This window comes from Rhodamnia argentea, chromosome 2, assembly GCF_020921035.1.
Source record: "Rhodamnia argentea isolate NSW1041297 chromosome 2, ASM2092103v1, whole genome shotgun sequence".
In the NCBI taxonomy this organism is placed as follows: Eukaryota; Viridiplantae; Streptophyta; class Magnoliopsida; order Myrtales; family Myrtaceae; genus Rhodamnia; species Rhodamnia argentea.
In genome coordinates this window covers 35,177,374-35,205,197 of record NC_063151.1, presented here as the reverse complement: position 1 = coordinate 35,205,197, position 27,824 = coordinate 35,177,374, and the positions used below count along the sequence as shown (strand labels likewise).

Here is a 27,824-nt window from a genome sequence, read left to right as displayed (position 1 = left end):
TTAAGACCAGGAAAAAAAAAAAATGGAAACTTTCGTCAAGGTGAAATCCCATGAGCGCTGAAATCGGAATAGAATCTGTTTTTTAATCCACCCAGAAGGAAAAAAGAGAACGCAGACCCAGATTCCACGAGACCCCCATCGTCCACCATCTCGAAGCTGCGAAGATTTCGTATTCCCTCTGGCTCCTTCTTCGCACTTTCCCTCTCTCTGTCTTCATCTCTGGCTCTGACCCAACAAAACCGTATTCAAAACGGACCTCCACATGCCTTTGAAACCCGTCATAAAGTTCCAGGGTCGCCGCTCTCAAAAGGGTACTACCTCCCCGTTCTTTTCGCGCTGGTCATTGATTACTTTTTTCTCGGTCGCCGGCTTGGGGGTGAAAAGTGAAGCCGCCATGAAAATGGCGTGCTAGGATTTGGTGCTAGGTTTTGCTCGCTCTTGAGTGGGAGGAGGAGAGGGAGGGAAAGCAGAGCGGCGATGGCGAAGCCAGTGAGGTTCGAGGAGGTGGATGCGGAGGTGCAGGAGATTCTTGACGCGAACATGGACGAAGCGCCTGCGAGGAGGCGGGCTCGCGAGGCTTTTAAGGATGTTCAGCTTGGGATTGATCACGTTCTCTTCAAGGTAATCACTGTCGTTGTTGTTGCCGTTGTATTTGTCATGTCTGAATTCAGATAATGTCTTGTCTTGTTGCTTTCTGGCATTTATTGGGCGGTCGCAGAGTTAGGTGCTCCGGCATTGGTTGATGTTTCAGATATTTTTCAATATCCCGGGACTAATGTGGGATGTTTTCATACTGTAGTAATCAAATCCCCTTCAAATAGCAATGATGTTTACTTCTAGGCATGGAATCCTAACAAAGTTTCTGTCTTTTCTGTCTGTTATGTTAGTTGCTTTCAATAGTTCAAGGTTGTCCGTATTGGCCAGCCTCATGTTCGCGTCTGTTCTCTAATTTGTTGCATCGAACAAACATAAACTTAGTAAAGCATGCTACCCCACATTAGTTCATCTCAGTGTCCTTTGCTATGGACTGAACTTAAAAGAACATCGCCGTTTAGCTGAGTCAGCGTTGTGCCGGACTGCAAGGAACTTGCTATTCCCTGGGATTCTTGTTTGGGATTACTATTATCACTGTGCTGCCATGTTTTTAATCACTGCTTTATTTCTGACGCAATTTGCTGCAACTGCTGATGTTGTAATTACAGAGTCGGAGTTATTTATCAGGGGACATCTGATTTATTTGTGTTTTCTCTTGTTGCAGATGCCGCATGAAGGATTGAAAATGGAGGAGGTAATAATAAACCTTATGGTTCATATTAGTACTCCAGTTACATATTCGGAAGCCCTCGTCTATTTGAGGATTATTGTTGCAAAACTGAAGCACTCATTTGTTCTCAGAGCCTTTCTTTCTTTGGTGTAGCTCCCATTATTCCTTGGAACAACCAATTACATATACCCATCCAAGCCTATTAATTAATTTGCATAGCATGGAGAAGTGGAGTATCTGTTTGGCCCCCTACTCTGAAATGCGACATTAATCTGCTTATGGTGCTGTTGCTAGTTGAACTTAACTTGCGGAGATTCTATTTAAATACACAAACACACCTAAATGTAAGTGCTGCTACACACAGAATGCCAATTCTTATTCCTCAGGAAAAATAGGACCGAGTAAAAGGATAGACTTCTTTCTTTTACTTTCTGGCCATTTTAGTTACCAGCAGAAGCGGCTCAGTTAAGGATTTGTCTGACATCAGCTACTCATGTTGCTTTTTATTCCAATAAAAGTTGGCTTCCAGACACATTTCAGCACAAAGAAGTTAATCAGTTCAGGTTCTTTGTTCAGAAATATGAGGTGACTTCTAGAGGACTGGAGATTTTCACAAAAAGCTGGCTTCCAGACACATCTCAGCTCAAAGCAATTGTTTGCTATTGCCATGGTTATGGAGACACCTGCACTTTTTTCTTTGAAGGCATGTATTTCCTGTAAAGTGGAAGCGATCGACTTTGTCTGATGACTCCTCCAATACATGCAAATAAACTAGTCAATGCATTTTTTTTTTTTTTTTTGCAGGAATTGCTAGGAAATTGGCATCAGAAGGATATGGTGTGTTCGCCATGGATTACCCAGGATTAGGCCTTTCAGAAGGTCTTCACTGCTACATTCCAAGCTTTGACAGGATAGTTGACGATGTTATTGAACATTTCTCAAAAGTTAAAGGTACGTTAACAAGCCTCATTAAGTACTCACAGACTTTAGGTGCTTTATTTGAAAGGTAGCTAAAGAAAGCATATTGCCAGCTACATTTTTTCTGGGTGAGGCAGTCATGTTTCCAATATCCCTTCTGAATATGAAAAAATTCTCAAAGGACTCCTGGCATGGTGTTCCAAGCCATCCTGGAGGTTGATTGGTGCCTCTAGAAAGAAGACTATCGTGATTTATGATGTCCTGGTTTGCAAATGAGCATTTTATTTGTGGTAGCAACTAGCAAATAGGTGAGTTTGGGTCATGTTGTGAAGGAAGTCTCACCACTAGATAGTACTGTTAGAATTTCAGAGCTGATGAGGAATAAGAAATGCTGTGGCCTCTAAGTTGAGTGAAACTCTTGGTTCTCCATGAAAAGTTTTGGCTGAAGAGAGTGTTATCTAGATTGTTGACTACATGAACTCTGAGCACCCTATTGCCCTCTGGCGTACGTGAGAGAGCTGGTGAAAGGCAACATATCTGCATATGACTGGGACATTGTATATGCCACCTACTCGGTGCAGTCGTGAGCCAACAAATGACAATGATAATAACATACCTTGTGGAGGATCTTATTCATCATCCAGTGGAGCATGATATAAGGTTACTTATGGTCCTTTCTCAACTACACTCAGAGCCATCTCTTCCCTGAGGTTTTCTAGAAAATGTGTTGGCATAGAAATCATGTGTCGAATGACCAATGCTGCCTGTTGCTGTATCGCAATTGACGAGTGGAAATGATTTAGTTAATTTATCACAGAAAGTTTTGCTGTGTAAAATTGTATTCAAAATACTTCTTCACATGAGCCAAAGCTAGTGTTCCTTACATGATACTTTTCCCTTGTAATTTCATGTCCGACTCATTTCTAGTTGCATTTCATATTTTGCTCCTTCATATTTGATATCGTTCTCCCATGGGTTAAAAAATGTACTTATTGGCCACCTTCAACCATGAAGCCCTTTTGGTAGATGAAATGTATTTGCACTTGCTACACATGGCTGATAAAGGGGATATTGTTGGGATTACTCTTCTTCCTTCTGATGGTTTAGTAAAAGGAGATCTAACAACGTTATTACATAAGAAACGGCTTCTTGAATGTGTATTCCCGTTGAAATGCTCCCTTCCCAATCAATATAAGCCACAGAATGCTCTTGAAGAAACTTTAACACAGTTCAATCGAAATTCTGAACCTAATGAATAGTCAAGATGCATAACACCTGAATTTGGTTCCTTGAAGTCTAGATTTTTGTGTCCATGGATCCTGAAACGCGTTCATTAGCCAGAAAGGAATTCGTCGTGCTTTCCTAGGAAATTTTACCTGCAAATAATCCCTAAGATTCTCTGTATCTCGTGTCACACTGGTGGTTGTGGTTTCATAAAAGAATCACCCCTTTGCGAGGTATACATGCACGGGTTTCTTATCATTATTGTGCTTTCTAAGAGCACATCATCGGAGTGCATATTTGTGCAACCTAATCTCATTACATTTGGTCAAATTCCTTGCAGAGAACCCAGATTACCGTGATCTTCCAAGCTTCCTCTTTGGGCAGTCTCTGGGTGGGGCTGTTGTCCTGAAGGTGCACTTAAAACAGCCTAATGCTTGGGATGGGGCTGTTCTTGTTGCACCTATGTGCAAAGTATGTCTCTCAAGCCAGTCTTATGTTAACTTTTTTTTTGGCTGTGGCGTGCAATGGGTAGCTAATGAAAGTGAGTTGTCTAGATTGCAGATGATATGGTCCCTCCATGGATACTCACGCAGATCCTAATTGGTGTAGCCAAGTTTCTACCGAAGCAGAAGTTAGTTCCAGAGAAGGATTTGGCTGAAGCAGCTTTTAGGGAACCAAAAAAGAGGGCACTGGTTTGTTTCTATGCAAGCATTTCTTGGATGCAAGAATTGTTATGGAAAGATAAATATATCTAGTTAATATTGATGCTTCAAAGTTTTCTGCTGTGATGATGTTTCTCCTTGGTCCTTTAAATGCCTTGAGCACCACCAATCCTCCTCTTTGTGACATTTTTATCTTGTGTGTTTGTTTATCAAAACATAACGCAGTAACCTGTAGCTGTGATATATGACAAATTCTCCTATTGCAGACTGCCTATAATGTTATTGCCTACAGACACAAACCGCGCCTACAGACTGCTGTAGAGATGCTAAGGACTACCCAAGAGATAGAGCGCCGGTTGCAAGAGGTATCTGCATGCCAGGAATCCTAATTGACTCAGTCATTTAAATTAGATGCATAGTGTGTCTATGAAATTTGGGTTCCCCAAGAAGCACGTATTGGGTCATTTTCAACCTCTGTCGGACAGCATACGCCTTTATACTTCTAGTGCTAGATGCTAGTTATATACTTCAGGATCTCTGAGAATTTAAGTCACACACTTGAAGATACTCTGAGTCTTTGAATATGTGAAATTTCCATAAAGACATTGTATTGAATACTTGGTTATGTTTAAATCAATCACAAAAAAGTGTAAACTTAAGTTTATAGTATATGAAAGTTTCATGGTTCGGTTTTCGGACTTAAACTAACAGGAAGGAATTGAGATGGCAATAAGCTTTTCTGGAGTGAAGTCATCACTGTTACAGTTATTCTCTGTGCTTGTTTTAGTATCTGCATGTGTATGGAAATAAAATAAATGATTTGATCTTGAGCTCACATTTGAGTTGTTTTTCTTTTTTTCGTCTTTGTACTCTAGCAACAATTTGATTCTTATACAGTGATGGATGCTATAACGTTGATTTCAATCACTCTTTTCTGATTACCCCGGTATAGTTGGATTTGGAGCTGCTTGAGGCTTTTCTGTTCAACTCTTTTGTTGCACATTAGAAAACCTTGTTGACACATGATAGCAAGGGTGTTCGCATTGTATTTTGTGAGTTTTCATTTTTCTATGGACAAGTATAGTCCTGTTCTCACCTTGGCTCTTAATATAATTATATGTAGGCCTACCAGGTCAGGCTAAAGACTGTCTCAGTTTTGAGTTGATTGATAAGATTTTACTGAATTTAATTTACGATTGTCATGCTGGAACTTGCTAGGTCTCGCTTCCGCTTCTGATTCTGCACGGAGAGGCGGATAGAGTAACTGATCCATCGGTGAGCAAGGTCCTGTACGAGAAGGCTAGCAGTAAGGACAAAAAACTCATCATGTATCCCGATGCCTATCATGCTCTTCTCGAGGGCGAACCTGATGAAACGATTCTCCGTGTTTTCGGTGATATCATCTCCTGGCTTGATGAGCACAGCTCGAAAAGCGACGTGTGATGTCACTACGGACTTGTATGCTATGTAAAAACAAATCCACATTGATTCATTCATGCGCTCAGTAATACTCTGTCCCGGAATAAAACTTTGGAGGGTCAATACATCCTACTTCTGCCTTTAGGTGATGGAAAAAATGAGGAGATATTTTGTACGAAGTTCTGGGTTTTGACGACCCGTGCACTGGCTAGTGGTACAGTTGATGGTATCGACTGATGAATGGAAGTGTGTAATTTTGCTAATCAGTTTGAATCAAACACGACAGGGGGATACTCGACCCGGCATTAGTTGAACGGAAGTATGTGCAATGTATGCAGTAGAAGCTTTCACAAGGAAAGATTAGAAGGTTCTCTCACAGGCCTTGTGGTTGCATTTTTCCTAGAGCCCTAGTTGTAAGCCTTACTATAAATGTAAGCAACATTAGCTTTCCATGAAGTGAAGAAACCCAGAAAAAGGCCCTTTGTCCTCAATCCACGGCGATGGGAGATCTCAGCCACGCGACAGCTCATTTGAATCCATCCATTGGTCTCGACAAGATTTTGGCCCTTCACCATGGGATTGCAATTATCCTAAGAGAATATGGTGAAAGTGGCTGCACGTGAGAGGCCGATCCAACTCACACGAGCATCTCAAGTTTTCTTTCTTTTATGGGCAAGTCATGTTTTAATCTTCCAAATAAACACCAAACACTTGGAGAATCGTATGCATGCACTCCGATGTGTCAACACGTGATTGGTCAGAGAAAACCTAATAAACCAGTCAAACAAGAAAGGAAGATGGCAAACAACCTAATACTAAGGTCTACCCTGTCCGTCCAGCCAATGGCAATTTCACCGTCCTCACTCAAAATGTCGGGGGAGATGTCATTAATGGGACTGGACAGTGGACACACACGTGAGTGCATGTGGACGGCTCTACTTCTTATGGTACTTCGACTCAGTGCGCTGCTGATGACATCCTTCAAACAAGAAGGCACCTTTCCTGTTTCCCACTATTTCTCTCTGTCTCTCTCTCCCTCTCTCCCTCTCTCGAGAAAACTTTGAGCTGCGGGTCTTCGCTTGCTTTGCTCGAAATAGGAAATACCCCACCTCACTGTGGCTTTCGGAGGAGGTTCAAGCTGTTAATTCATTATAAAAAGCATAAGCGAATGAAGAAGGCGTTATCGGGTTTGGACATCTCGTTCTTGCTGCAAAAATGGGCTTCTCTTCTTGCCTTTGCTATGCCCACTTCACTCCCCTCCAGGTATCAATCTGATCATTTTTTCTGTTCCCATTTCTTGAAATGCCCTTTTCTTTCTTGTGATTCCTAATTTTAGCTCAGTTTTTATTGTTGTTTGGGTTCTTTCCATGTTCCAAATTTTGAATGTTCCGGGCGTTCTTGCAAGGCCCTTTGCTCGAACTGTTCTGTGTTTGATTGTGGATTGCGCATTTGCGGGTGTCCCATGGCGAGACATTAAAATGAAATGAAATGAAAAGAAAGAAAGTGTTCGAATTTTAGTCTGCTTCACTGAGGATATCTTTCATTGGAAATGAAGTACGTGTTTCTTGTTGTTTGGATTCGTTTAGCAGATGATAAGAATAATGCAGTCAAGTCAGCATTTTTATTCTCTGTTTAATGCTTCAACGTTCTGAAAATTGGTCATTGCAAGCAATCTCTCTTTGCTTTTGTAATGTCCTGTGTGCTTATATGTAAACTCTATGTTACTCTGTACCTCTGGGTGATCTCGTGTGCTTGATTTGGGAAAGTTTCGAGTGTTGGTACTGTCATGGGACTCGAGCAGGCCGCTTGAATGTTGTGTTCCCAAAAGCTATTCCTTTGCGTTCAATGTGGGCCTCCGATGGGAGGATCACAATCCCAAATGCACAGCGTGATTGATTACCCGATTAGTTGCTTCTGTTAATTGCATATGTTCTTTCCTCTCTTAAACCACCAATATCCCTCTGTAACTAAAGAGTTGCTGCGGCCATATCTGGTGTATTGTATAAGGATAGGCTATGACCTGTCAACCGTATCAGATTGGAATATAATGCGTTCCTACCTGCTATGGCTCAATTTCATGTCATATTTTTGGGTGCATTCTTGTTGACATTGTGTTACTAAAGTATATGACTAGTTAAGTCAATAATAGCCTTAAAACATGGTATAGATGGTTTTTTGAAACTTATTGTGGTAGGAAAAACATATATCAGTGTTGATTTTTTTCCCATTTCTAGGTTAATTGATAGGGAATTTTAGGGTGCAGGCACAATTCAGATGAAGTGGAAAGTTTATAAACATCGACATTATGATTACTTATCATCGTTCATGTAGATAAGTTGGAATATTGTATCGTTTGCAGTTCATGTTTCTCGTAATAGATGTATCTGGTAATGGAAGTTTGATATTACATCAGGACCATAAACAAAACGACAATTACTTGCATCTGTTTGAAACCTGAAATAATGATTTAAATCCCTCATTTCCATGAGTACCTTCGTTCACAATTTAGATGAACTTTGTCAGGGTCTGAGAGCTGTTCTCACAATTTCAACTTCATTTGGACAGATTGGCTGTTCAAGATTGATGAGAAAGGCTTCCGATAAAAATTCTGTTGGAGCACATCAAAGATCCTCGTTTCCTCTGAAAGGCTGCAACACTGAGCTTTTAGGCCTACAGATTCCAAGGGCAGGAGATGATATACGCAGGGAGTGGAGTTTTGCCCGAGGATCAAGAATTGTTACAATACCACACTCAGCAAGATTCATTCGAAACCAGAAAGCCCGTAGTGTGCATGCTTCTTGTAAGTTTTGCAAAACTTGGTGCTTTCTCGTTATAGCACTGATACTGTAGTCCTGTTGGATGGATAATATTGATTTTGCTTCCCGGTGATGAGTCAATATAACCTTTCTTTCGTTGTGGCTCCACACCACACACAATGTGAGACAAAAAAAAGAAGTGATTATTTCATCTGCCAATCTTTAATTTGTCAAGGAAAGTTAGGTTCCTGAGAAATTAGAACAGGATTGGATGGTCCAATGAGCAAGTATGGTGAATTGATGGAGTAGATCTTTTGGTTCTCCTAGAGCAGTCAATCACAACCATCAATCTTAGAGAAAGGATAACAGTAGGACCCACAAAAAAATCTGAACAGATGTTCAAGATTACATCTGGAGTAAGGAAAAATGTTTCATTCTGGGAGTGCCTAAAATTTTTCACGCTACCTTTTTGCGCCATATCTCAGACTATTAACCTGTTGCAGGGTTGACAACATCTCAAATCGCTAGCAGTGCTTTCACGTGGGGAACTGTGGCTGTTCTCCCTTTCTACACTCTCATGGTTGTTGCTCCTCAGGCCGAACTGGTGTTTTCCCTCTTCCCTTTCTTCTTTTTTTAACTGTTTGAAATTCATTTGCATAGTCATTCAAATTACTTAATATCTGATGTCAGTTCATTGTTTTAAGGTTCCTGCAAATTCTATGGTTCCATCTAGCAAGTTCATCTGATAGCATCTATTTTAGAAATGTTTTCGTGAGGGGGGAAAAATGTCTCTTTTTCACTTATTAGCCATTATCCAACTTGCAGTCTTACTGCTTGCATGTTAGTCGGTTGAACTTAAAATTGCGTGACAGATTCACTTCAGTTGGTTATGCAGATTGTTTGCTGTTGTCTGCTGTGTCAAGATAAATTCCTGTGGTGAATTTTTTATTTTGGACAATTCTTGCTTGCTCTACATGTTGTGCGAACCAGAGGGTCCGAATCTTCTGTTTTTTCCATGTAATGAAGCTTGATCTTTTGATGTTTTCAACTGGCCCAATGGTATTAATTTGTGATGATTGGGTCATTATGTTTGAGCACAATGCAGACTAAGAAATCCATGAAGACTGGTGTACCATTTATCGTGCTTGGGCTTTTCTATGCGTACTTATTATACCTCTCCTGGACGCCTGACACGCTGAAGGCGATGTTTTCAAGCAAACATTTCTTGCCAGAGGTGTGTCTTCGATTAGAAGAAGCTGGTTCTATCATCTTGTGCTCTTTGTACATTTGATTCCGAACGACCTATCATTTTTCTCAGAAAACTAGCGTGCTATTTTATGAGTCTTCCAATCTTTATGTTGTTTGTGAATTGTGCAGCTTCCTGGGATTAAAAAGTTGTTCACAAGTGAAATGACTGTAGCTTCTGGATGGATTCACTTGCTGGCTGTAGATCTCTTTGCTGCAAGGTCTCTCTCTCTCTCTCTCTCTCTCTCTCACACACACACACACACAGAGGCACACACAATATTGACAGTTGCAACGTACTAAATGCAGGCAGGTCTTCCACGATGGATTGGAAAACCAAATCGAGACGCGGCATTCAGTCTCTCTTTGCTTGCTGTTCTGTCCCATTGGAATCGCCACTCACTTCGTCACGAAAGCACTGACCAGGGGAACGAGCGACTGATCAATAGATTCATTTATCGTGAAAACAAATACGATATAAAGCTTTAACGGAATAACTTCATTTGGTGCATCATTGAAATTCCATCTACATTCTCTTTGTCAACACTATCGTTCTTGTTGTTTCCTTCATTGACATACTATGCATCATTGCTTACCCATTTCTGGATGGGGAGCGTTGTGGTGGGTGTGGATGCAGTTAAGGATTTCTTCCTTTCACCGTACCCTGAACTTCCTCCAGACCTCCTCCTTGACCAGGGCAATGAGGTCGAGATTATCTAGCGAGGTTGAGGCGCCGATGATTATGAACAAGTTTGCAGGTTTTGTGGAAACTGTTGCCCCTCCCAGTCTGTAACCTTTCGGGCCTGCTTCTTCAGCCAAAGTAGGGGTTGCGACTCCTGAATTACCGGGTTAAAGAAAGTCCCGAGCCGGCACTTCTTTTGCCTATTGGCAGCGAGCTCTTCTCCTGTCTGTGAAGCACGAGGACAGGGGTTACATTTACTCCTTGCGGAAACTACAGTTACTGCGATATCAATCGGAATGACTGAAAGGCTCGCAATTAATTAACTGGGCTGACCATGGGAAGACAACACATGGCTTTTCTATATAAGCAGGTTTTGCGTGTACTTCGAGCCCCAAGCAAGCAAGCAATGGCTTTACTCAACAAAAGGAAGAAAAAAGAAAGAGAGAATACTAACTCAGCCTCTCCACGTACTCTTGCCGCTTCATCCTCACAGATTCCGGCGAACTCTGCAGCTGAGAATGCTACTGCGACTATTGCTGCCAAGTCTTTTATACCGTGAAAGGGCCACGACCGGTAGCCACACCACAGCTAAGGTCACTTCCGCAGCTGTCTTAAACTTCCCGTCGTTTGTGGCGATTTCCAAGCTATCAAGAACATTGGCCGTCTCCTTAAAGCATAAGGAGGATGATGAAACATCAGATGAAAGCACTAGTTTTGGTTCTGCATGACACAAGTCTGGTTGGATTCTTTAATTCAGGAAACCAACTTTGATATCGAATAATACTGTGCACTGCATGCGTTTGAAAGGAACCGAAAACTGTACATTCACATCAGAGGGTCCATATTCTCCATTACTCATGTAAACCGCGCTGCTCACCATTACCGGATTGTCTCCGGCGAGTTTAAGGCCGGGAAAGTTGTTCCAAAGACGTAAATCTATTGTAAGACCCACAATTCGGTCCTAAAATTTCCAGTTTTATTGAGGTAACCATAACCATTTTGACGACTTTTCAATATAGTCCATCTAGCCAATCCAGGCGGAAATCCGCTTATATGATGGTCTAGTCAGTGCCGACCGTTCTACGCGGCGGGATCTGTGGCTGACGTGGACAAAATGAATAAAAGACACATCATCTTGAAAATTTTACTGATTTTTTCTTGTTCCTTTTCTCTTTTAATTTTAACACCGCTGTTCATCTTCGCTGGCCACAGGCGAGAGTCTCGGTTCTCGCGAGCGAATGTGGAATGCACCCGAAAGAAGAGCTCGCATAGGTTTCACAGATCTGGTAGTTGTGTTGTGTGCACTGTCTCAGTTGAAATCTCTCGTAAACTATTTCACGGGCGTTTTCTCCTATCGATCAAGTTTCGTCAGTGGCAGCTTTAGCTTCTTCCTCCAAACCCTAACCCTCCTTCTCTCGCTCCTCCATGGCAGTGGCCACAGGCAAGGAAGCCTGTGACCTCGTTTGTGGCGGCAACCGGCGAAGGGAAAAAAAAATGAATGGGAAAAATAAGAAACAAGCAAAGAGAAAGAAAAGAAAGGACAAAAATTAGAAAATTCAAAGTGAAATCGTACAAACCGTGACGTCAACCATGTACAACATGGGAAAGTTGAAATTGATTGGACCGTCATGTCAGCGATTTCCGATTAAAATTGGCCAAATAAACTATATTAAAAAATTATCCAAAGGTTGGGGAATATATCAACCAAATTGAAAATTTAGCACTCAATTGATAACTGTACAATAAGTTCGGAACTTTTTGGACAAATTTTCAAAAAATTAATTGTATATATTTTGTCATCTTCACAGCTAAAAAAGCACATTTATGGTTAATATGCTTAGCAACGAACCTTTTCTCGAGATAATCAATCACGTAAGTCGTATAAGATGACATAGTATTCTATTAATGTTGAAATCAGATGATATTCTAAACTAGAATTCACAAATTAGCCTTAATTTGCTCGAATATCCATGAAGGTAGATAATTAAATCAATATTTGTAGGATTTTCAAAGTAAATAATTTAACCTCATTACACTAATGGTGTTAATTATGCCTATTAATTGCTAAATACAGAAAAAAATATCTATAAAAACTCAATTTGGTTGAACTTAAATTCTTCCTCATTAATTATGCTTATCAATTGTCAAAGATAAAAGAAAATGTGTATAAAAAAATTTATTTAGTTATACTTAATTCTTAATATAAGTATCAAATTAGGACATGTTTGGTAAAGGTCATGTTTCTCGAAATCATGTTCTTTTATTCTCGAGAACCAAAAAAAGGAACATGGTAGCATCGCTTAATTTTTCTGTTCTCGAGAACAAATCAGTGGCCAAGCAGCAAATTTTGAATAGAAGCAACATGTGAAAAATAAAATCTATTTATCTGTTCTCGAAAATGGAATTAGAAAAAATCATTTATACTCGGAAATTATTCCCAAACATATAATTGTTACCAAACAGGCTTTTACTTGCTCCATTCATGGGGGTTGCAGAACCTTTGACACAATAAGAAGGCAGGTCCTACCAATTGAAGTAGGTTTTACCGAATATCTAAATGAAAATCAACAATATCAAGTAAGTTCAATTATTGAATAAACGGATGGCTTTAAATTAACATTAGAAAAAGATAAGAATTTAATTGATAGTCATTTTCAAATTTTGTTTGCATAGGTTACATTAGATATATGTCACATATTCTTTTGAAAGAAATAGTGTTTAACATATGATTATATGATTATTATCTCGTAATCGATAAATCGCATTGTTCGGGTGACATCATCTTAATAAATAAATGTTAGTGAAAGTTGATGGGTTGTTTTAAATTATTTTCAAGAATAATATATAATATATTTTGCATGAAAATTACTTGGATAAGAGGGACGATAATTCAATTAATTCGTCATAATTATATGGGAGCTTAATCCAAAAAAATAGAGGAAAAGAAGGAGAGGAAAATCAAATATTATGCGAATCGAATCCAGACCGTCCATCGCGAGAGCTAGGGTTACACTGGCTTTCTCTTCTTTATAAACCTTCTTCTCCATTTCGACTTCCCTCCTCCGTCAGGCAGCGAGCAGACTTCCTTCAAGCTTTTTGCCTTTGACGTGCCGACTCTCGGTACACCCTCTTGAACGTGAGTATATTCGAATCAAGCTCTTTGGTCCGAGCAACTTGGCGCTATTACTAATTCCTCCCGTTTTCGTTAGAATGTGGATTCGTGCAATACATTCTTCCTCCTTTGATATATTTGTGTTACTCGAGCTGAACAGTTTTCATTTGATTGACTTAAACGGCAAGTGGTCGTTGATGTGTTTGAGATTCACCCTTTTGTTTCCTCGTGTTTGTTGTGCATAGATTTCAACTTTCCCTGGTGAATCACTCATTCTGTCAAATTGAGTCTTCTGTTGCTTCATGGATGCTGAGTTTCTTGACCTTTTCTCAATTGTTATTTGGGGTGACGATGATTTAGAGTCTAGATGTAGTTCAGATAACTTGTGAGGGCTCGAAAGAGCAATTCTCTGGAGATTGAAAGTATTTGGCGGCATAGAAAATTCGATTTTTGCGAGGTTTTATACTTTCTGTTAGTCCCATCTGTAATTCTAGACAGTTTTTTTCATTTTTTGCTGTTGATTATACCCTTAATAGCATGTATTTCAATTTGATGTCCAGTGTGAAGTGATTAAGTTACTTATCATGCGCCAACATGAATTCGACAAAAGATATCTTTTTTCTGATCTGCCAGATGATAATGTCCCTTGATATGCATTTGTAATATCAGTTAGTTGTAGGTGCACTTATTATTTTGTCGTTTGGTATTTGACTACTTTGAATGGAAATAGATCTGTCAAGATGTACACCTCCAGGAGGAAGATCCATAAGGACAAGGATGTTGAGCCCTCCGAATTCGAGGAGATGGTCGCACAGGTCAGTGACAGGCAGATGAGCGTCACTTTCTCCTGTGTTCTGGTGTTGCATTATATCATTTCAAAGTTCAATTGGATGTTGTTGCAGACATTCTTCGACTTGGAGAACACCAACCAGGAGCTGAAAAGTGAATTGAAAGATCTTTTCATTAATTCTGCCGTGTATGACTTTCACTACCTGGCTTTCAGAAGCAATGCTTTTAAATATGTTCCTTTTATAGGTGTGTCAATGATCTGACTCAATTTCATTATATTGCCTAGTGAAATGGACATTGCTGGCAACCGTAAGGCTGTTGTTATCTTCGTCCCCTACAGACTGAGGAAAGCTTTCCGCAAGATTCACCTGCGTCTTGTTAGGGAGCTGGAGAAGAAATTCAGTGGCAAGGTATGTGTTATTTGAGACGAGTCACTGTACTCTGGCGATGTGTAGAGTGAAATTTTGTTGTGAGAAATAAGGTAGCAGTCAATGCTTCCAGTTGTTTGCAATAACTCAGCAAGCACGTGTCAGTATCTTTTATTTGTAAGAAATGACATGTATATGTGCTATAAATGATGCTAAGTCTCAGTCATTGGTTTTGGTAAGGTGAGAATGCTGTCGACAGGGAACGTTTATACTTCTGATTGTTATAAGATTGGGGGATTTTCAACTTTTCAGTATCTTGCCGTGAAAAGGGGACATTTCTTTCATTTGATTCGGGGGTCCATGTGGAAGACTTCAATTTCGTGATGTTACATTACAATTGCTAAGCCTATTGTGTTATGAGTAATCATGTTAATATCAGGAATTTTTATATTGTATCCTAAAGTAAACTACTCGTTCCTGAGATGTCAAAGGGTGGTGAGTTGTGATGATTGCTTGAAGTTCTTGCAAGTTTAGGGCATCAGTTTGGCTGCAAGCATTGAAGTCGTCGTTATTGCAGGATGTAGTCCTTGTTGCCACCCGCAGAATAGTGCGGCCACCAAAGAAAGGCTCTGCTGCCCAGAGACCCCGTACCCGCACCTTAACAGCTGTTCATGATGCTATGCTGGAGGATGTGGTGTATCCAGCCGAGATTGTTGGAAAACGTGTCAGATACCGCCTTGATGGATCGAAAATAATGAAGGTCATTCTGCAAATCTCTTGAATGAGATGCAGCTGCAAGAATACACTTGTTATAGCTTTATTAGTGACTTGGAGCCTGCTCTAACTTAGGGCTGTTGCATGGTTTGTCCAGATTTTCTTGGACCCCAAGGAGCGCAACAACACCGAGAACAAATTGGAAACTTTTGGAGGAGTTTACAGGAAGCTTACAGGAAAAGATGTAGTGTTTGAATATCCGATTCAAGAGGCTTGAAGATCTTATCTTTGTGGATCTGATGTTTTTTTTTGGAGAGTTTAGTTTGCATTGAATAGGAAGTCATTTGAAATTTTGACTGCTTAATATTTGATCTGTATCCTACATTGGAGAAGTGAAGCTTGGGTTTGGCACTTCCCTTAAGATTACTTTCTCCTCAGTTGCTTCTTAAAATATGGAAGTTCTCTTATCATAATATAGTCTCCTAAAGAAGAAGAATAATATGATGTCGACTAATGTATTCTTATTGGAGTAATAGCTTGATGAAGCAGCTTCTCGAAATTTAGCTATATTGTGTAATCTTGTTGAAAATACTTTCCTTTCGACTTTTAAATCTCCATTTCAAGTTGATCTCACTTTCAGCCAGGCCCAAGAAGAACAGAGGAATTGGTATCTTAAACAACAGGAAGGGTTCAGGCAGTGCAGCGCCCGCAAAGTATCCAATTCTTAATTTCTCAGACAGAACTGCAATCTCTGAATCGCCCACAAATTATATTGCGGGCGAATTGCAGAAATTGTTAAATCAAAGAGTGTTTGTTGTGACTATGAGCTACCAGTTAGTGTTACTTCAAACTAAACTAATCGAATGGATCGTTCCACTGGGTTTCCAATGAAGATTTGATCTATTCATGGGACTTTTAAAGTGATTGGAATCAAGATATGAACCGACTAAAAGGTGGCTGGACCTGCCCATGATTCCATCAGATCGGTTGTAACCATCCTACATCAAATACAATGTAGAAGACAGAAATTGTTTTAACGAATCAAAATATAACATCGATCACGCTCCTCTTCAAACTTTATTCGTCCAAGCAATAATGCGAAACGGAACGATCCTTGTAAATATTGCGGCTCGATACAAAACCTTAAACAGAGTACACTTCCACGACTAGAGATGGAGCTATGTAAGGTAAAGGATAGTGGTTATTGGATTTTGCTCTAGAATTTTGACCTGTGGAGATTGCAGCAAGAGCTTCACTTTTGCCTGAGATCAAGAGAATCCACATTTACTATGAAGAACTGTTATAATTCTCCATAAGACTCGCTTGATCTCAAGGGCCATGCATGTACATGCACGATCAGATAAAAACGATTGATATACATACGCAATGGAGACTGACGGAGGGCACGACAAAATCTTTTGTCATAGACTTGATTCAGATCTGAGATTTCGTGCCGTTTTCCAACTCACAAGACTTAAGAAACCTGCTGTTGACTCCTGCTCTATACACTTGCAACTCTGTCACAGATGTCACATGAATTTCCACGTTCGCAGGTACAAATAAAACATCGCCTTCAGCAACTACATCTTGCTCCATGCACCCCATATTTATTGTTGCCGTTCCATTGGTCACAAGAAAAATGGAAGGACCCAAAACTGCAGAAAAGACGGTAGATGTGCCCTTGGGTAAAACACAGCGATCAACCTCAAATTCATCAAATGGGGGAATGTATCTCGTTATGTACGCATTCAGAGGTTCTCCTTTCAAGATGTCGGGAAAGCCCTGCGGAAAGAGATATCATTACCAGGTTAACCTTGGTAAAGATAGAACATCCATCATCCTTTGACCAGAAAGGCATCTCATGGAACAATTGGGACATCCCTAAGAGTACGTTGTTCATGCAGTACTAATTGTAGATTAAAAACTTTTGATCCCTTTTTTCTGATTTAAGGGCAGAGCAAAGTTCATCCTGCAGACATGTTTAAAATTCGGAAAACTCGTGTATTATCTATTAACACCTATGCATTAAGCACAATAAGCAGGAGCATATCATTGGCAAATAGGATGGAAAGAACTCAGCACCTGCTTGTAAGTGAGCATGGAGCAAAGTGTCTGGATATCCCTGCTCTTAGGAGTGAGGCCAGCTCGCACAACATTGTCAGATGTTGCCATGCACTCAATACACTCACCAGATACATATGCATGAGGTTCATTTGGCCCAAGATACAATGCCTCGCCTGGATCAAGCCTCACGTAGTTAAAGAAGAATGCTGAAATAACCCCAACATCAGCTGGGTATTGCTTTTCTAGCCGCAGCACCAGCTGTTCCTTATCTGTCAATGGTCTCGCCTGATGTAAAGAAAAGTAAATCCAGAACAAACAACGATTATTCCCCATGGGAACTTAGAGAACTAGGAGAAGAGCATGAAAAATAACAGAAGTTGCAGCATCCAGCAGAAGCTTCTGCCATGAAGCCAGTTTCCATATGAGTCATATTATCGGGGTCAAGTTGTTTTAAGAACCTGGTGTCGAGCATTATGCAACTAGAAAAGGAAGTACGATACACTCAATTCTTAGAAGGCATTGTTGATGGTCTCCAATAGCCAAAAGGTAAGAATCACAGTTTTGGAATTGCTGACTGAAACACTCGAGACTAGATCTCAAAAGAAGAGCACATTTAGCCACTTCACCACCAAAAACAGAAATTAAGTGCTCCTACTCTTTGCTAGATTTCCAAACTATCTAATTGCTCTGACTGCTGTTTCGCAACTAAATGATTACTTAGTCAAAAAAGCAGAAGAATTGTAATTGAGGAACAGAATATACAAAACTTCTGGAAGTACCTGACTCTCCAACTCCAAACGACTTTTTATATGGGAAACCGCTAAAGCAACTACATCTGCACTAGCTGACATGAGTTTGGTAAAAATCAATTGCAGATGAGACTTGACTTTCTCCTCTTCTTGGTCACCCAGTCTTATAAATATTTCCACTTCTGTACTCCCTACTAATTCCACGATCTCAGGAACATCACACAGCACTTGTTTAAGTTCCTGCACAGAACATTGCAGGTTACTCATGTGAATAAAAAGGGAACTCTATCTGACCAATGCTCAACATGCTTCAGCTCGCTCAAAGACCTCTCAGATAGAATAATACCACGACAGATACCAAAGCATTTTAATGCTCCCAATAAGAGAAACATGTATATCTAGTACGCATTACTAGGTCAAGCAATTGTCCTCTTTCATTAACTTGTTCCACTAGCCCAAAGGCACGCTAAAAATATGGACGAAACTATTCACTTATCTACTATAAGTTCTCGCAAGTTTCGCCCAAACTTGATCAAATCTTCCAGGATCTGCACTGTCAAGTTATCTCAACATACTGGCATACAAATATGTCCTGTTTTCTTTTACTGCATCAAGAAGAGGTAGGAGGGGAACAAAGGGCATCTGACAAGATGTACAACAGAGATTTTTCAAGATGATCTACCTAAAGGGAAAAATCAATACAAAAGCCTATTTTATGTTCTTTTAAACAAAAACAAGAACCCAACCATCTATTTTCCCCCAAATGATGCTGTATCACTCGAACAGAATTCAAATTCACTGCTAGGCCACATTTATCTGGCCTCCCTCAGACTTTCATGGAGCTCGTCCAGGGCATGTTACTACAGCGTATAGTGGCACACATACAATATGTGATGATATGGAATATGAGCCATCAGTTCAGCTATCCAAGAAGATGGACAACATTTCAGAAGGAGATGATGAAAATGACAGTACTCAAACGTTTACCCAAGAAGCCTCTCATCAACAAAAGGAATTGCAACAAACACGTGACCTACATTGTCCAAGCAAAACCAAGACAAAATATCATAGAACGCAAAGCCCTGACGTGAGGATACCTCAATGCTAATGAACCACATGAATTCGTCTCAATCATAGGAGAAAAACAAAAATCCAAGAGACTGGTATAACGCTACCTCTGTGCTAATGAATCCACAGATGGCCTCGAACTTGGTTATTGCCAAAGCCATCTCGGGCTTGTGATTAGCATCCTTGTAAACATTCGGATGTGCCTTGTGCAAAGCCCTCGCGGATTCCTTATCTGGGTGAGCCTGAATTGATAATGCTTTTGCGATTGAAAGCACCTAATACACGCCCAGAAACAACAAATATCAAAGGAGGTCAAAACAACTGAATTTTCACTTTGATGGACTCGAGCAATTGCAAGTCCAATCACATTTCGACGAAAAGAAGACCAGACCAGAAGAACAATATAAACAGCAGTTCAATCTCAGGATCTCCAAACATTAAACTCAAATTCTGCCAAAACAGAGGACAAAGAAAAAAAAAAGTACCCACCATCACAGGTGTCTAAAATTTTCATGAGAAGCGGCTGAGAAGCCCAGAACCAACCACACGTAATCGCTGACACTCCCACAAAAGTAAAAGGACACAAATTGATCCTTCCTAAACTCTCAACAGGCAAGCCCAAGTGACCAAAAACCTACCTTGAACAAGAAAGGGAGATCGCAGCCCCACTTGGCCACGACCTTATCACCAAGAACATCGGGATTGCTCGAAATCCAAGCCTTCAAAGTGACGTCCCGAGAAGTTTTCGAACCCCCATTGTCACAACCGGTCGGTAAAAGGAAGGAAGGTCCGGACCCGTGCGTGCCCATCCAGAACTCGGCGTACGGCATCTCGACGTCGGCTTCGGAGCCCGAATTGAGCGCGAACAGCTTGGCGACCTGCGATTCCTCCCCTCTGCGACCCCAATCAGAATTCTGGACGGAGCATCGGAGCCTCTTCAGTTTCGGGGACTGGGACTCCATATGTCACCGCTTCTCCCTCGTGAGTAACGAGAGTGGGGACGTACCAAAGACGTAAAAAGAAAAAGGGAAAAAAAAAGGGGAAGAAACGAGAGGGGCAGATAGAGAGAGAGAGAGAGCAAAAGTCAGGAATGCGAAAGAGATGATGACTAAGGAGAAGGAGGCGAGGAGGAGGGGAAGTGGGGAGACGGGTATATAAGAATGTGCGCCATGGGCAATGGCTTTCTGCTTTTCGAAGCGTTTAAAAGGGGGCAGGCCAGGCCAAAGAGAGGGAAATTGCGTGCGCAGAGAGAGAGAGAGAGAGAGAGCGACGGGGGACGGGGGACGTGATCGACTGGAGTGTTGAGTGGGGGCTCAGAACAGAATCAAAGTGTCCGGGGGAAATGCTTGGGCGAAAAGCGAGATGGACGTGGCCACCATTCGATGTCATCGGTGTCTTCTCCGAATCAGATTCACACCTCCCCTCTCTCCTTTGCTTCTCGTGTTGGGTCCCCAACCCGGATGAGATTTCATGGATAATCTTTCCCTAAGATTTTGAAAATTGAGCATAGATCTGAGGAAACCATAATAACGTTATCAACAAAACAAATGTTTGAAGATCAGTTTATTACCAGCATAAAATCTTTACACATCAAATCGCTTTCAGTCATATATACGGTGGCCAAGGAGTAGCATAAAGTTCCAAACTTTAAATGTCATATGATGCACTGTTAATAACATCGTAAAGCAACTGCCAAACTTCAGGATGGAGCTTTGACCAACTTTCACCATCGAAATCTCTTTCAAAATGCCTTAGTTTGCGTAAGAAGACTGCCTTTTAGTTGACCAGCAAGTTACGGGTGGATCGAAACCTGTTTCGGTCGCAATTAGCTTGGCCATCGATTCTCGTCAATTTTTCGATACCCCCCGAGCACATGGTGATCCCACCCAAAAAAGAACTGAGTAGTTGGCGAGTTATCATTGGAATCTTAAAACGCACATTCACAATATGTAAATTCGGATAGGTAAACTCATTTACTGTATTTTCATCACTTCTTGAAACTTATTTAACCTTCAAACTCCAATGGGTCTTTTTACTCTTAATCTTACACAAAAGGAAGAGAATTGGAGCATATGAGCAGGGGGGTGTGCCACGTTGTAGCTTTCCCTCCGTATTTAAGGAGACGAGGTATTTAAAGAGACGAGGACAAATTCTGTTTTTGGTTTGGATAAGAAGTACACGCTGTGCTGTATGTTTTCGGATTAACATCATCAATCTGGCGTTGCGTGGAAAAAATCGACCCCCGCTTCGATTTTCCCGATCGATCCATCCGAACATGAACTCGGCTAGAACTAGGGGTGCAATTGAGCCGACTTGGGCAAAATACGGCGACAACCTCATAGGCTCGATGATATCGATATCGGCTCGACTCGACTCGACTCGAATTTGGTCAAGTATCCGGATAGAAATTTGCAATACCGTAACTTCACTCAACTCGACCGGACAATCAAATTGAAAATCGGCTCAAGTTTGGGCCATAAGAACTCGAATATTTTTCTTACATTCTTAAATATGAGGGTATGCAGCCCAACTTTTGAAGATTTTGATGTCGTACAATTATAAATATTTTGAATGAAAATAATGGAAAATGTTCAATTAGGCTCGCGAGTCTCAAGTTGAAGTATTAGAATCTTCCGGCTTAACTAGATAAAATATTGAGTAATCATGAACATGAATTCAAACTTACCAGCAAGTATGTCGACTTGATATTGCCTATAAGTGGAAAACCACCATCGCCACCAATCTTTTATTTGATCGCGACAATCGTCATCTCATTCGGGGCCTCAAACCAGTAAGAGTCGCCACATCCCTCTTAATCCATATCCATAACCGCTTTTACTGTATTCTCTTTCTACTTTTGGATTGGTTCGTCAACGGAACATCGAGCTAATATCGGAATTGTTAATCGCCCAGCCCATGCCATAGAACCCCGTCCCCATCGCCATCTCTTTCTCTATCCTCTTAATCAATTTCACTACAGGGTGCTATTTTTATTCTTAACTATTACCGAATTCACGACTCATGCAATTTGACTTTTATTATTTAACGCGAAATATCTAAAAACCATTTAATAAGTAAAAAGCAATCTGCACATGACGTGGGTTTTGTGGGCCCCAACCCCTTTTCATTTTTTTTCCCTCGGCATCACGATTCATGCCGCGAATCAAATTGAAAATCGGCTCAAGCATGGGCCGTAAGAACTAGAACATTTTTCTTATTATGAGGGCAATGGCATGCAACGCAACTTTGAAGATTTCGATATTAACTTGTGCAACTATAAATATTTTGAATGAAACTAATGGAGAAACTCAATTAGGCTCGCGAATCGCAAGTTAAAATATTGAAGTCTTATAACTTAACTTGACAATATATTGAGTAATCATGAACCCGAACTCGTCTCGAACCAGCAAGAGCCGTCACCTCCTTCTTAATCCATATCCATAACTGCTTCTACTGCATTCCTTTTCTACTTTTAGGCTGGTTTGTCAGTGAAACGTCGAGCCAATATCCGATTTGTTAATCGCCGAGCTCACGCCATAGAAGCCCTTTTCCCCCACCTCTTTCTCTGTCCTGTTAATCAATTTCGTTATTTGGTGCTATTTTTATTCTTAACTGCTACCGAGTTCACAGCTCGCACAATTTGGCTTTTATTTAACGCGAAATATCTAAAAACCATTTAACAAGTAAGAAGCAATCCGCACGTGACGTAGGCCCCGCGGGCCCCGCGGGCATCACGATTCACGCCGTGATGCGTCGGTGGAGATGCCATGCCAATGATTCTTCATTTTCTGCTGCCTAACCCCGGCATTTTGCGGGTGGCGGTTTTTGTCATTTTATATCCTGGGGGATATTCTCTCCCGAGAATCGTTTTTTTTTTTTTTTTGGGTCAGAACTCTCGAGAATAGTTTAAAAAAAATAGGAATTAGAATAAGGAATATTGGACCAGAAAAATAAAAAGAAAAAGAAAAAGAATGAGTCATTTTTAAAACTTTTCTTTTAATATTTTTTTTATTAGAGGAGGGTTTTTTTTTTTGGTCGAAATTAGAGGAGGGTTGAATTTTTTGGGGGAGAGGGGGTCTGAAGTGGAGGGTTGATTGATTGCGGGGGGAATTATGGAAAAGGGCAAAATTCATGCACGTGCGTTTGGATCGGAATTAGGCTGCGTTTGGTCATCGGAATTCCCGGTCACGATAGAATTAGATAGGATAGGATAAGAAATCTAGGGATTTAGTCATATCTTATCCACTGTTTGGTGAATCATGAATTTAAAGTCGGATATTCTCATATCCTATCCTATCCCGCATTTGCTAGAAACCGTATATCAATATAAAGAACATATATGCCCCTACTTGATGCTCATGCAATATTCCGATCTTATTACTATAAAAATAATGTTCTCATACACAAAAAAAAAATTGAAAATATACACATTTTATTAGATTTTCAAACCTATTTGCAAAAAAATAAAAATAAAATGAAAGTAGAAACAAATGAGACAAGAAAGTTGTCATCATTCTAAAAGTTAGCTTTTATATGACGGATAAGAAAAATTATATCCAACCTTATTCTACCCCCTTCCCTTCGGATTTTTTTATCCGGGTTATATCCCCTCTATATCCGACATTATACTATCCGGAACATCTACCAAACACGAGATAGAATAAAACATATCCTATCTCGAGTTTTATACAAACGACCAAACGTGGCCTTAATCAATTTCGTTATCGGGTGCTATTTTCATTCTTAACTGCTACCGAATTCACAGCTCACGCAATTTGGCTTTTATTTAACGCGAAATATCTAAAAACCATTTAACAAGTAAGAAGCAATCCGCACGTGACGTAGGTTCTGCGGGCCCCGCGGGCATCACAATTCACGCCGTGATGCGTCGGTGGAGATGCCATGCCAATGATTCTTCATTTTCTGCTGCCTAACCCCGGCATTTTGCGGGTGGCGGTTTTTGTCATTTTATATCCTGGGGGATATTCTCTCCCGAGAATAGTTTTTTTTTTTTTTTTTTTGGGGTCAGAACTCTCGAGAATAGTTTTAAAAAAATAGGAATTAGAATAAGGAATATTGGACCAGAAAAATAAAAAGAAAAAGAAAAAGAATGAGTCATTTTTAAAACTTTTCTTTTAATATTTTTTTTTATTAGAGGAGGGTTGATTTATTTTATTTTGTTTTTTGTTTTTTTTGTGGGGGGGGGTTGGGGGGTGGTCTGAAGTGGAGGGTTGATTGATTGCGGGGCGGGGGGGAATTATGGAAAAGGGCAAAATTCATGCACGTGCGTTTGCTTAGGGGTTGCAAAGCTTTGATGTTCACTTTTCTTGATTTCGGTGTCATCGGACCATGATTTTGACTTTTCCTGGAAGCTCTTTTCCTGTATTAAAAATTTATTGTTAGGGGTGACGTCACCTTCTTTCTATGCCTTTCTTTCTCCTCCTTTCCTTTCTTTTAACGGGTATTGTCAATTAGGGTGCATTTATAACGATTCTTATCCTATAATTGATTTTTTTTTTCTGATTTTGTTATCTGAACAAAATTTAAAGCGTAATTACATAAAATTTATATTTCCTCTGTTTTCAAAAATAATTTTTCTTCTTAATTTTTTTTATTTAAGTCTAATAATTATGTCTTATCAATATAAAAGTCAACATATATAGAGTCACTAATAAAATGAATATAGATCATGCATAATTCATAATTAGTTAATTTATTTCGCAGAACATGAAAAGATCATAAGTTCGATATGCAATTTGCACTTAAAATTTGGTCTTGTTTCTCGAACAAATTAACCAAAAAAGTCCTAAATATATTGCAATTGCATCAATTCGGTCTTAATTTTTTTGGGCCAATTGAGTCATAAATATTTTCAATTGTACTAATTCAATCCACTTAGTTGGCCTGTGCTAACGTGGCGCATCCGGCGAGGCCCCGACCCAAACCAAAAAAAGAAAAAAGAAGGAAAAAAAAAATCAATCTGCAGGCCCAAACCAAAAAAATAAAAATAAAAAACGATAGAAAAAAATATTATTAAAAATTGATAAATAATCAAAATTGAAAAATATTATTAAAAACTCACCACGTCGATCTTGGCCTACCAAATTGACTGAATTGGTACAATTGCAAAAAGTTCATGACTCAATTGACAAAAAAAAATTAGGATTGAATTGATACAATTACAATAGGTTTATGACTTTTTTGGTAATTCTCCCTCGGTTTCTCAAAAGTGATTCTGAAACAAAGAATCAACCTTTTTTTTTATTTTTGTTTTAGTTCCAAATCTATTCTAGGGAACAAAATCGGAGAATCTGAATTATTTACATTACTAGATAGGTTTCTCATTTTTTTGGTATCGGAAACAGAATTAGAGACTTTGAATTATTGTCAAACAAGCCCTTAGCACAACTTTCATTTTCTGACAAAAAAAGCACAACTCATTATTTGCGCCTCGTTAAATTAAATAATGAACATCATATCGATAAGAAAATAATTAGCACAACTTGGGTTAGAGGAATTTCATGTTTCTTATCTAAGTAGCACAGACACCGACACGCGATGCAACACCACACAACACGACACGCAATTTCTAAAAAATAGAGAATTTCAATACGTTATGACACGATGTATATTAAATTTATATGCATGATAAATAAATAAAGAATTTATAATTTTCTGCTATGGGCACTAAAAAAACAAATAATAAATTAAAAAAGATTGATATGTTGACGTAATTATTATGATTTTGAAAAATAAATATAGGTGAGCCCAATGAAATCCCCAGCGATGACCTCACAAAAGATTTACCCACTCCCCGGTGCGGCCCCCTCTCTAATTCGTCTTTGTCTCATCCGTGCTTTCCCCATTGTCCCATCCGTGCTTTCCGCGGCGAGATCTGACCTAGCAGTGTCAGAACCTCACGGACTCGCATGTCCGCTGGCATTAATCACGTGTCAGATATTCCACACGCGTACGTTCATCGCGTCAGAGCTTGTCGAATACGTGCCGTACTGGCGCGGCGACCTCGCTTCATAGTTTCTTATGCATAAACTTTCACCCTAAACCTTCAACTTGTAATTATCTAATATGCAACTGTCAAAAAACTAACATAAAGTTGCTTCAAGTGCAAATCTTATAAAAATGAACCTAAATTCCATAAAGAAGCATAACTTTTGGTCCAAGTGAAATTATGAGGTCTACAATTCAAAAATCTTATACAAGTCGTGAATGATAACCATTTTCTCACCGGATTCTATTTTTATTTTCGGGATGAGTTAACGGCACAAAACTTTTTGCTCTTGAAACAGAAATTATTTGATAGTAGCATAAAATTTTATGGTTTGGCGATCGGGCGATCGATGACCTGCACACTGCTAATGACGGCCAGTAAATAACGGACAAAGACCGATAGCGGGAACTCGAGAGAAGTGACCGACGACGCATGACGACCGATGAATGGCATGTGGCAGTCGACGACAGGGACGAGACAGAGGCGATCAGGGCGGACGATGACCTGCGGATGACGAATGGCATCCAATGGCAGGGACACGAGAAAGGGGATCGGCGGCAGAGATGCAAGAGAGAGGGAGTGAGCAGAGAGAAAGATTATTATTTATATTTCTATTCCATAAATAGAAAAGTAGAAAACTTCTAATTCCCATTTCTGTTTCAAACGTATTTCTGAGTTAAAATTTTATCTCAAAATTAGAAAAATAAAATTATATTGCCAAATGGATTTCTATTCTAAACATGTTCTCCGAAACCAAAAAAAAAAAAGAAAATAGAACTGTCACCTGGGGGCATTGAGGTTGTTTTTCGCCTAAGGAACTCACTTTTTTTACATGTTTCAGGCCACTTTTTTTTGAATTCACATTACATTATTTTTTTTTTTTGTTATTGCCATAGTTAAGTTTGCTCCTTCAGAATGAAAAATAGAGAATATTTATCGAAAATATTTCATTACCAATATCAAAATTAAAATACTAATATTTTCAGTCCGATCATTCTTCTCTCACGATTGGAGCTACCCCACTAATTCCGAATTCCGTCTATTGCTTGAGAGTTTCTTAGTGAGAGGAAAGAAAGCTCTTTGCCTCCATTGTTATGGCTATTCAAAGCTCTATCCCCTGTCTTCTAGAAAAGGGAAGTATGCTCCATATGCTTTATTAATAATGAGAAGACAACCTAAACATAAAACCCTACCCCCAATACAAATCGAGTTAAGGCCGATCACAACTTTCAGGCTTTCTATTTCGGTCCGATCATTCTTCCGTCATTATCCGAAACCTCTTTCGGGCTTTCTATTCCGGTCTGGTCATTCTTCTGTCACAATGCGAAACCTAAACATAAAACCCTGCTCCGATGCAAATCAAGTTAAGGCCGATATGGACTTTCAACCCTTCTATAAATAATTAATCAAAAGATAGAGATTCATCAAGTGTTGTAGCCTCCTCTCGAAAGAAAAAAAGAGAGTGAAACTTTAATACTAGAAGTCGGCAGGAAACACTTTACGAATGTATTGAACTAAATATAGGCAAATTACCAATGCAAATCATTCCGGAAGTTATGATAGAGTTAAATTGAGCGCAGACTATCAATTCGCGACTAACGCGAAGGGCTTCACTTCTAATAAGGCCTGTGAAAGTCTCCAACGAGCATAGGACAGACATTTTGTCCAAATGGTCAGGGCGTCTATAGTTTCCTAGCAAGAATGTCCAAATTTAAGTGAACACCAAAGGAATAGGATTGCTCTGTGGAAAGGCATAATAGCATTACTTTTCTTCAACTACC

At 39.8% G+C, this 27,824-nt stretch overlaps 4 protein-coding genes across 5 annotated transcripts; 3 read left to right on the top strand and 1 right to left on the bottom strand.

Moving 5' to 3' along the window:
• Positions 1-62: 62 nt before the first annotated feature.
• Positions 63-5,596, top strand: LOC115739965 (caffeoylshikimate esterase). Its single transcript, XM_030673285.2, has 9 exons — positions 63-311; positions 413-621; positions 1,259-1,288; positions 1,841-1,967; positions 2,069-2,215; positions 3,747-3,877; positions 3,961-4,098; positions 4,335-4,433; positions 5,287-5,596. The coding sequence occupies exons 1-9, from the start codon at positions 263-265 to the stop codon at positions 5,509-5,511; spliced, it is 1,155 nt and encodes a 384-aa protein (XP_030529145.1). The 5' UTR covers positions 63-262; the 3' UTR covers positions 5,512-5,596.
• Positions 5,597-6,404: 808 nt separating this feature from the next.
• Positions 6,405-10,058, top strand: LOC115739987 (protein ABA DEFICIENT 4, chloroplastic). 2 transcript variants are annotated; one of them, XM_048274823.1, is made up of 6 exons: positions 6,405-6,750; positions 8,011-8,287; positions 8,747-8,847; positions 9,349-9,477; positions 9,621-9,709; positions 9,798-10,058. In XM_048274823.1, the coding sequence occupies exons 1-6, from the start codon at positions 6,703-6,705 to the stop codon at positions 9,928-9,930; spliced, it is 777 nt and encodes a 258-aa protein (XP_048130780.1). In that variant the 5' UTR covers positions 6,405-6,702; the 3' UTR covers positions 9,931-10,058. The 2 variants fall into 2 exon arrangements, with proteins under 2 accessions (XP_048130780.1, XP_030529180.1); XM_030673320.2 differs by having other exon boundaries at positions 6,449-6,750; positions 8,053-8,287.
• A 3,114-nt stretch (positions 10,059-13,172) lies between these two features.
• On the top strand, positions 13,173-15,570 carry LOC115738301 (40S ribosomal protein S7). Its single transcript, XM_030670907.2, has 6 exons — positions 13,173-13,306; positions 14,013-14,097; positions 14,185-14,258; positions 14,358-14,481; positions 15,017-15,199; positions 15,311-15,570. The coding sequence occupies exons 2-6, from the start codon at positions 14,023-14,025 to the stop codon at positions 15,428-15,430; spliced, it is 576 nt and encodes a 191-aa protein (XP_030526767.1). The 5' UTR covers positions 13,173-13,306; positions 14,013-14,022; the 3' UTR covers positions 15,431-15,570.
• A 786-nt stretch (positions 15,571-16,356) lies between these two features.
• Positions 16,357-20,117, bottom strand: LOC115736245 (mannose-6-phosphate isomerase 1). The gene is made up of 5 exons (XM_030667841.2): positions 19,673-20,117; positions 19,142-19,309; positions 17,997-18,206; positions 17,236-17,502; positions 16,357-16,935 (listed from the first exon to the last, which is right to left on the bottom strand). The coding sequence occupies exons 1-5, from the start codon at positions 19,994-19,996 to the stop codon at positions 16,588-16,590; spliced, it is 1,317 nt and encodes a 438-aa protein (XP_030523701.1). The 5' UTR covers positions 19,997-20,117; the 3' UTR covers positions 16,357-16,587.
• Between the last annotated feature and the right edge of the window lie 7,707 nt (positions 20,118-27,824).

What these genes read in the sequence shown, in the direction of transcription:
- LOC115739965 (XM_030673285.2), top strand. Translation starts at nt 263, where the DNA reads ATGCCTTTGAAACCCGTCATAAAGTTCCAGGGTCGCCGCTCTCAAAAG. An exon ending in CTGCACTTTTTTCTTTGAAG is followed by an intron (nt 1,968 to 2,068) that starts GCATGTATTTCC and finishes TTTTTTTTGCAG; the next exon opens with GAATTGCTAGGAAATTGGCA. An exon ending in TTGTTGCACCTATGTGCAAA is followed by an intron (nt 3,878 to 3,960) that starts GTATGTCTCTCA and finishes TGAGTTGTCTAG; the next exon opens with ATTGCAGATGATATGGTCCC.
- LOC115739987 (XM_048274823.1), top strand. Translation starts at nt 6,703, where the DNA reads ATGGGCTTCTCTTCTTGCCTTTGCTATGCCCACTTCACTCCCCTCCAG. An exon ending in TTGCTCCTCAGGCCGAACTG is followed by an intron (nt 8,848 to 9,348) that starts GTGTTTTCCCTC and finishes AGCACAATGCAG; the next exon opens with ACTAAGAAATCCATGAAGAC. An exon ending in GCAAACATTTCTTGCCAGAG is followed by an intron (nt 9,478 to 9,620) that starts GTGTGTCTTCGA and finishes TGAATTGTGCAG; the next exon opens with CTTCCTGGGATTAAAAAGTT.
- LOC115738301 (XM_030670907.2), top strand. Translation starts at nt 14,023, where the DNA reads ATGTACACCTCCAGGAGGAAGATCCATAAGGACAAGGATGTTGAGCCC. An exon ending in TCGAGGAGATGGTCGCACAG is followed by an intron (nt 14,098 to 14,184) that starts GTCAGTGACAGG and finishes ATGTTGTTGCAG; the next exon opens with ACATTCTTCGACTTGGAGAA. An exon ending in CTTTTCATTAATTCTGCCGT is followed by an intron (nt 14,259 to 14,357) that starts GTATGACTTTCA and finishes TATATTGCCTAG; the next exon opens with TGAAATGGACATTGCTGGCA.
- LOC115736245 (XM_030667841.2), bottom strand. Translation starts at nt 19,996, where the DNA reads ATGGAGTCCCAGTCCCCGAAACTGAAGAGGCTCCGATGCTCCGTCCAG. An exon ending in GTGGATTCATTAGCACAGAG is followed by an intron (nt 18,207 to 19,141) that starts GTAGCGTTATAC and finishes TGTTCTGTGCAG; the next exon opens with GAACTTAAACAAGTGCTGTG. An exon ending in CCATGCTCACTTACAAGCAG is followed by an intron (nt 16,936 to 17,235) that starts GTGCTGAGTTCT and finishes CTCTTTCCGCAG; the next exon opens with GGCTTTCCCGACATCTTGAA.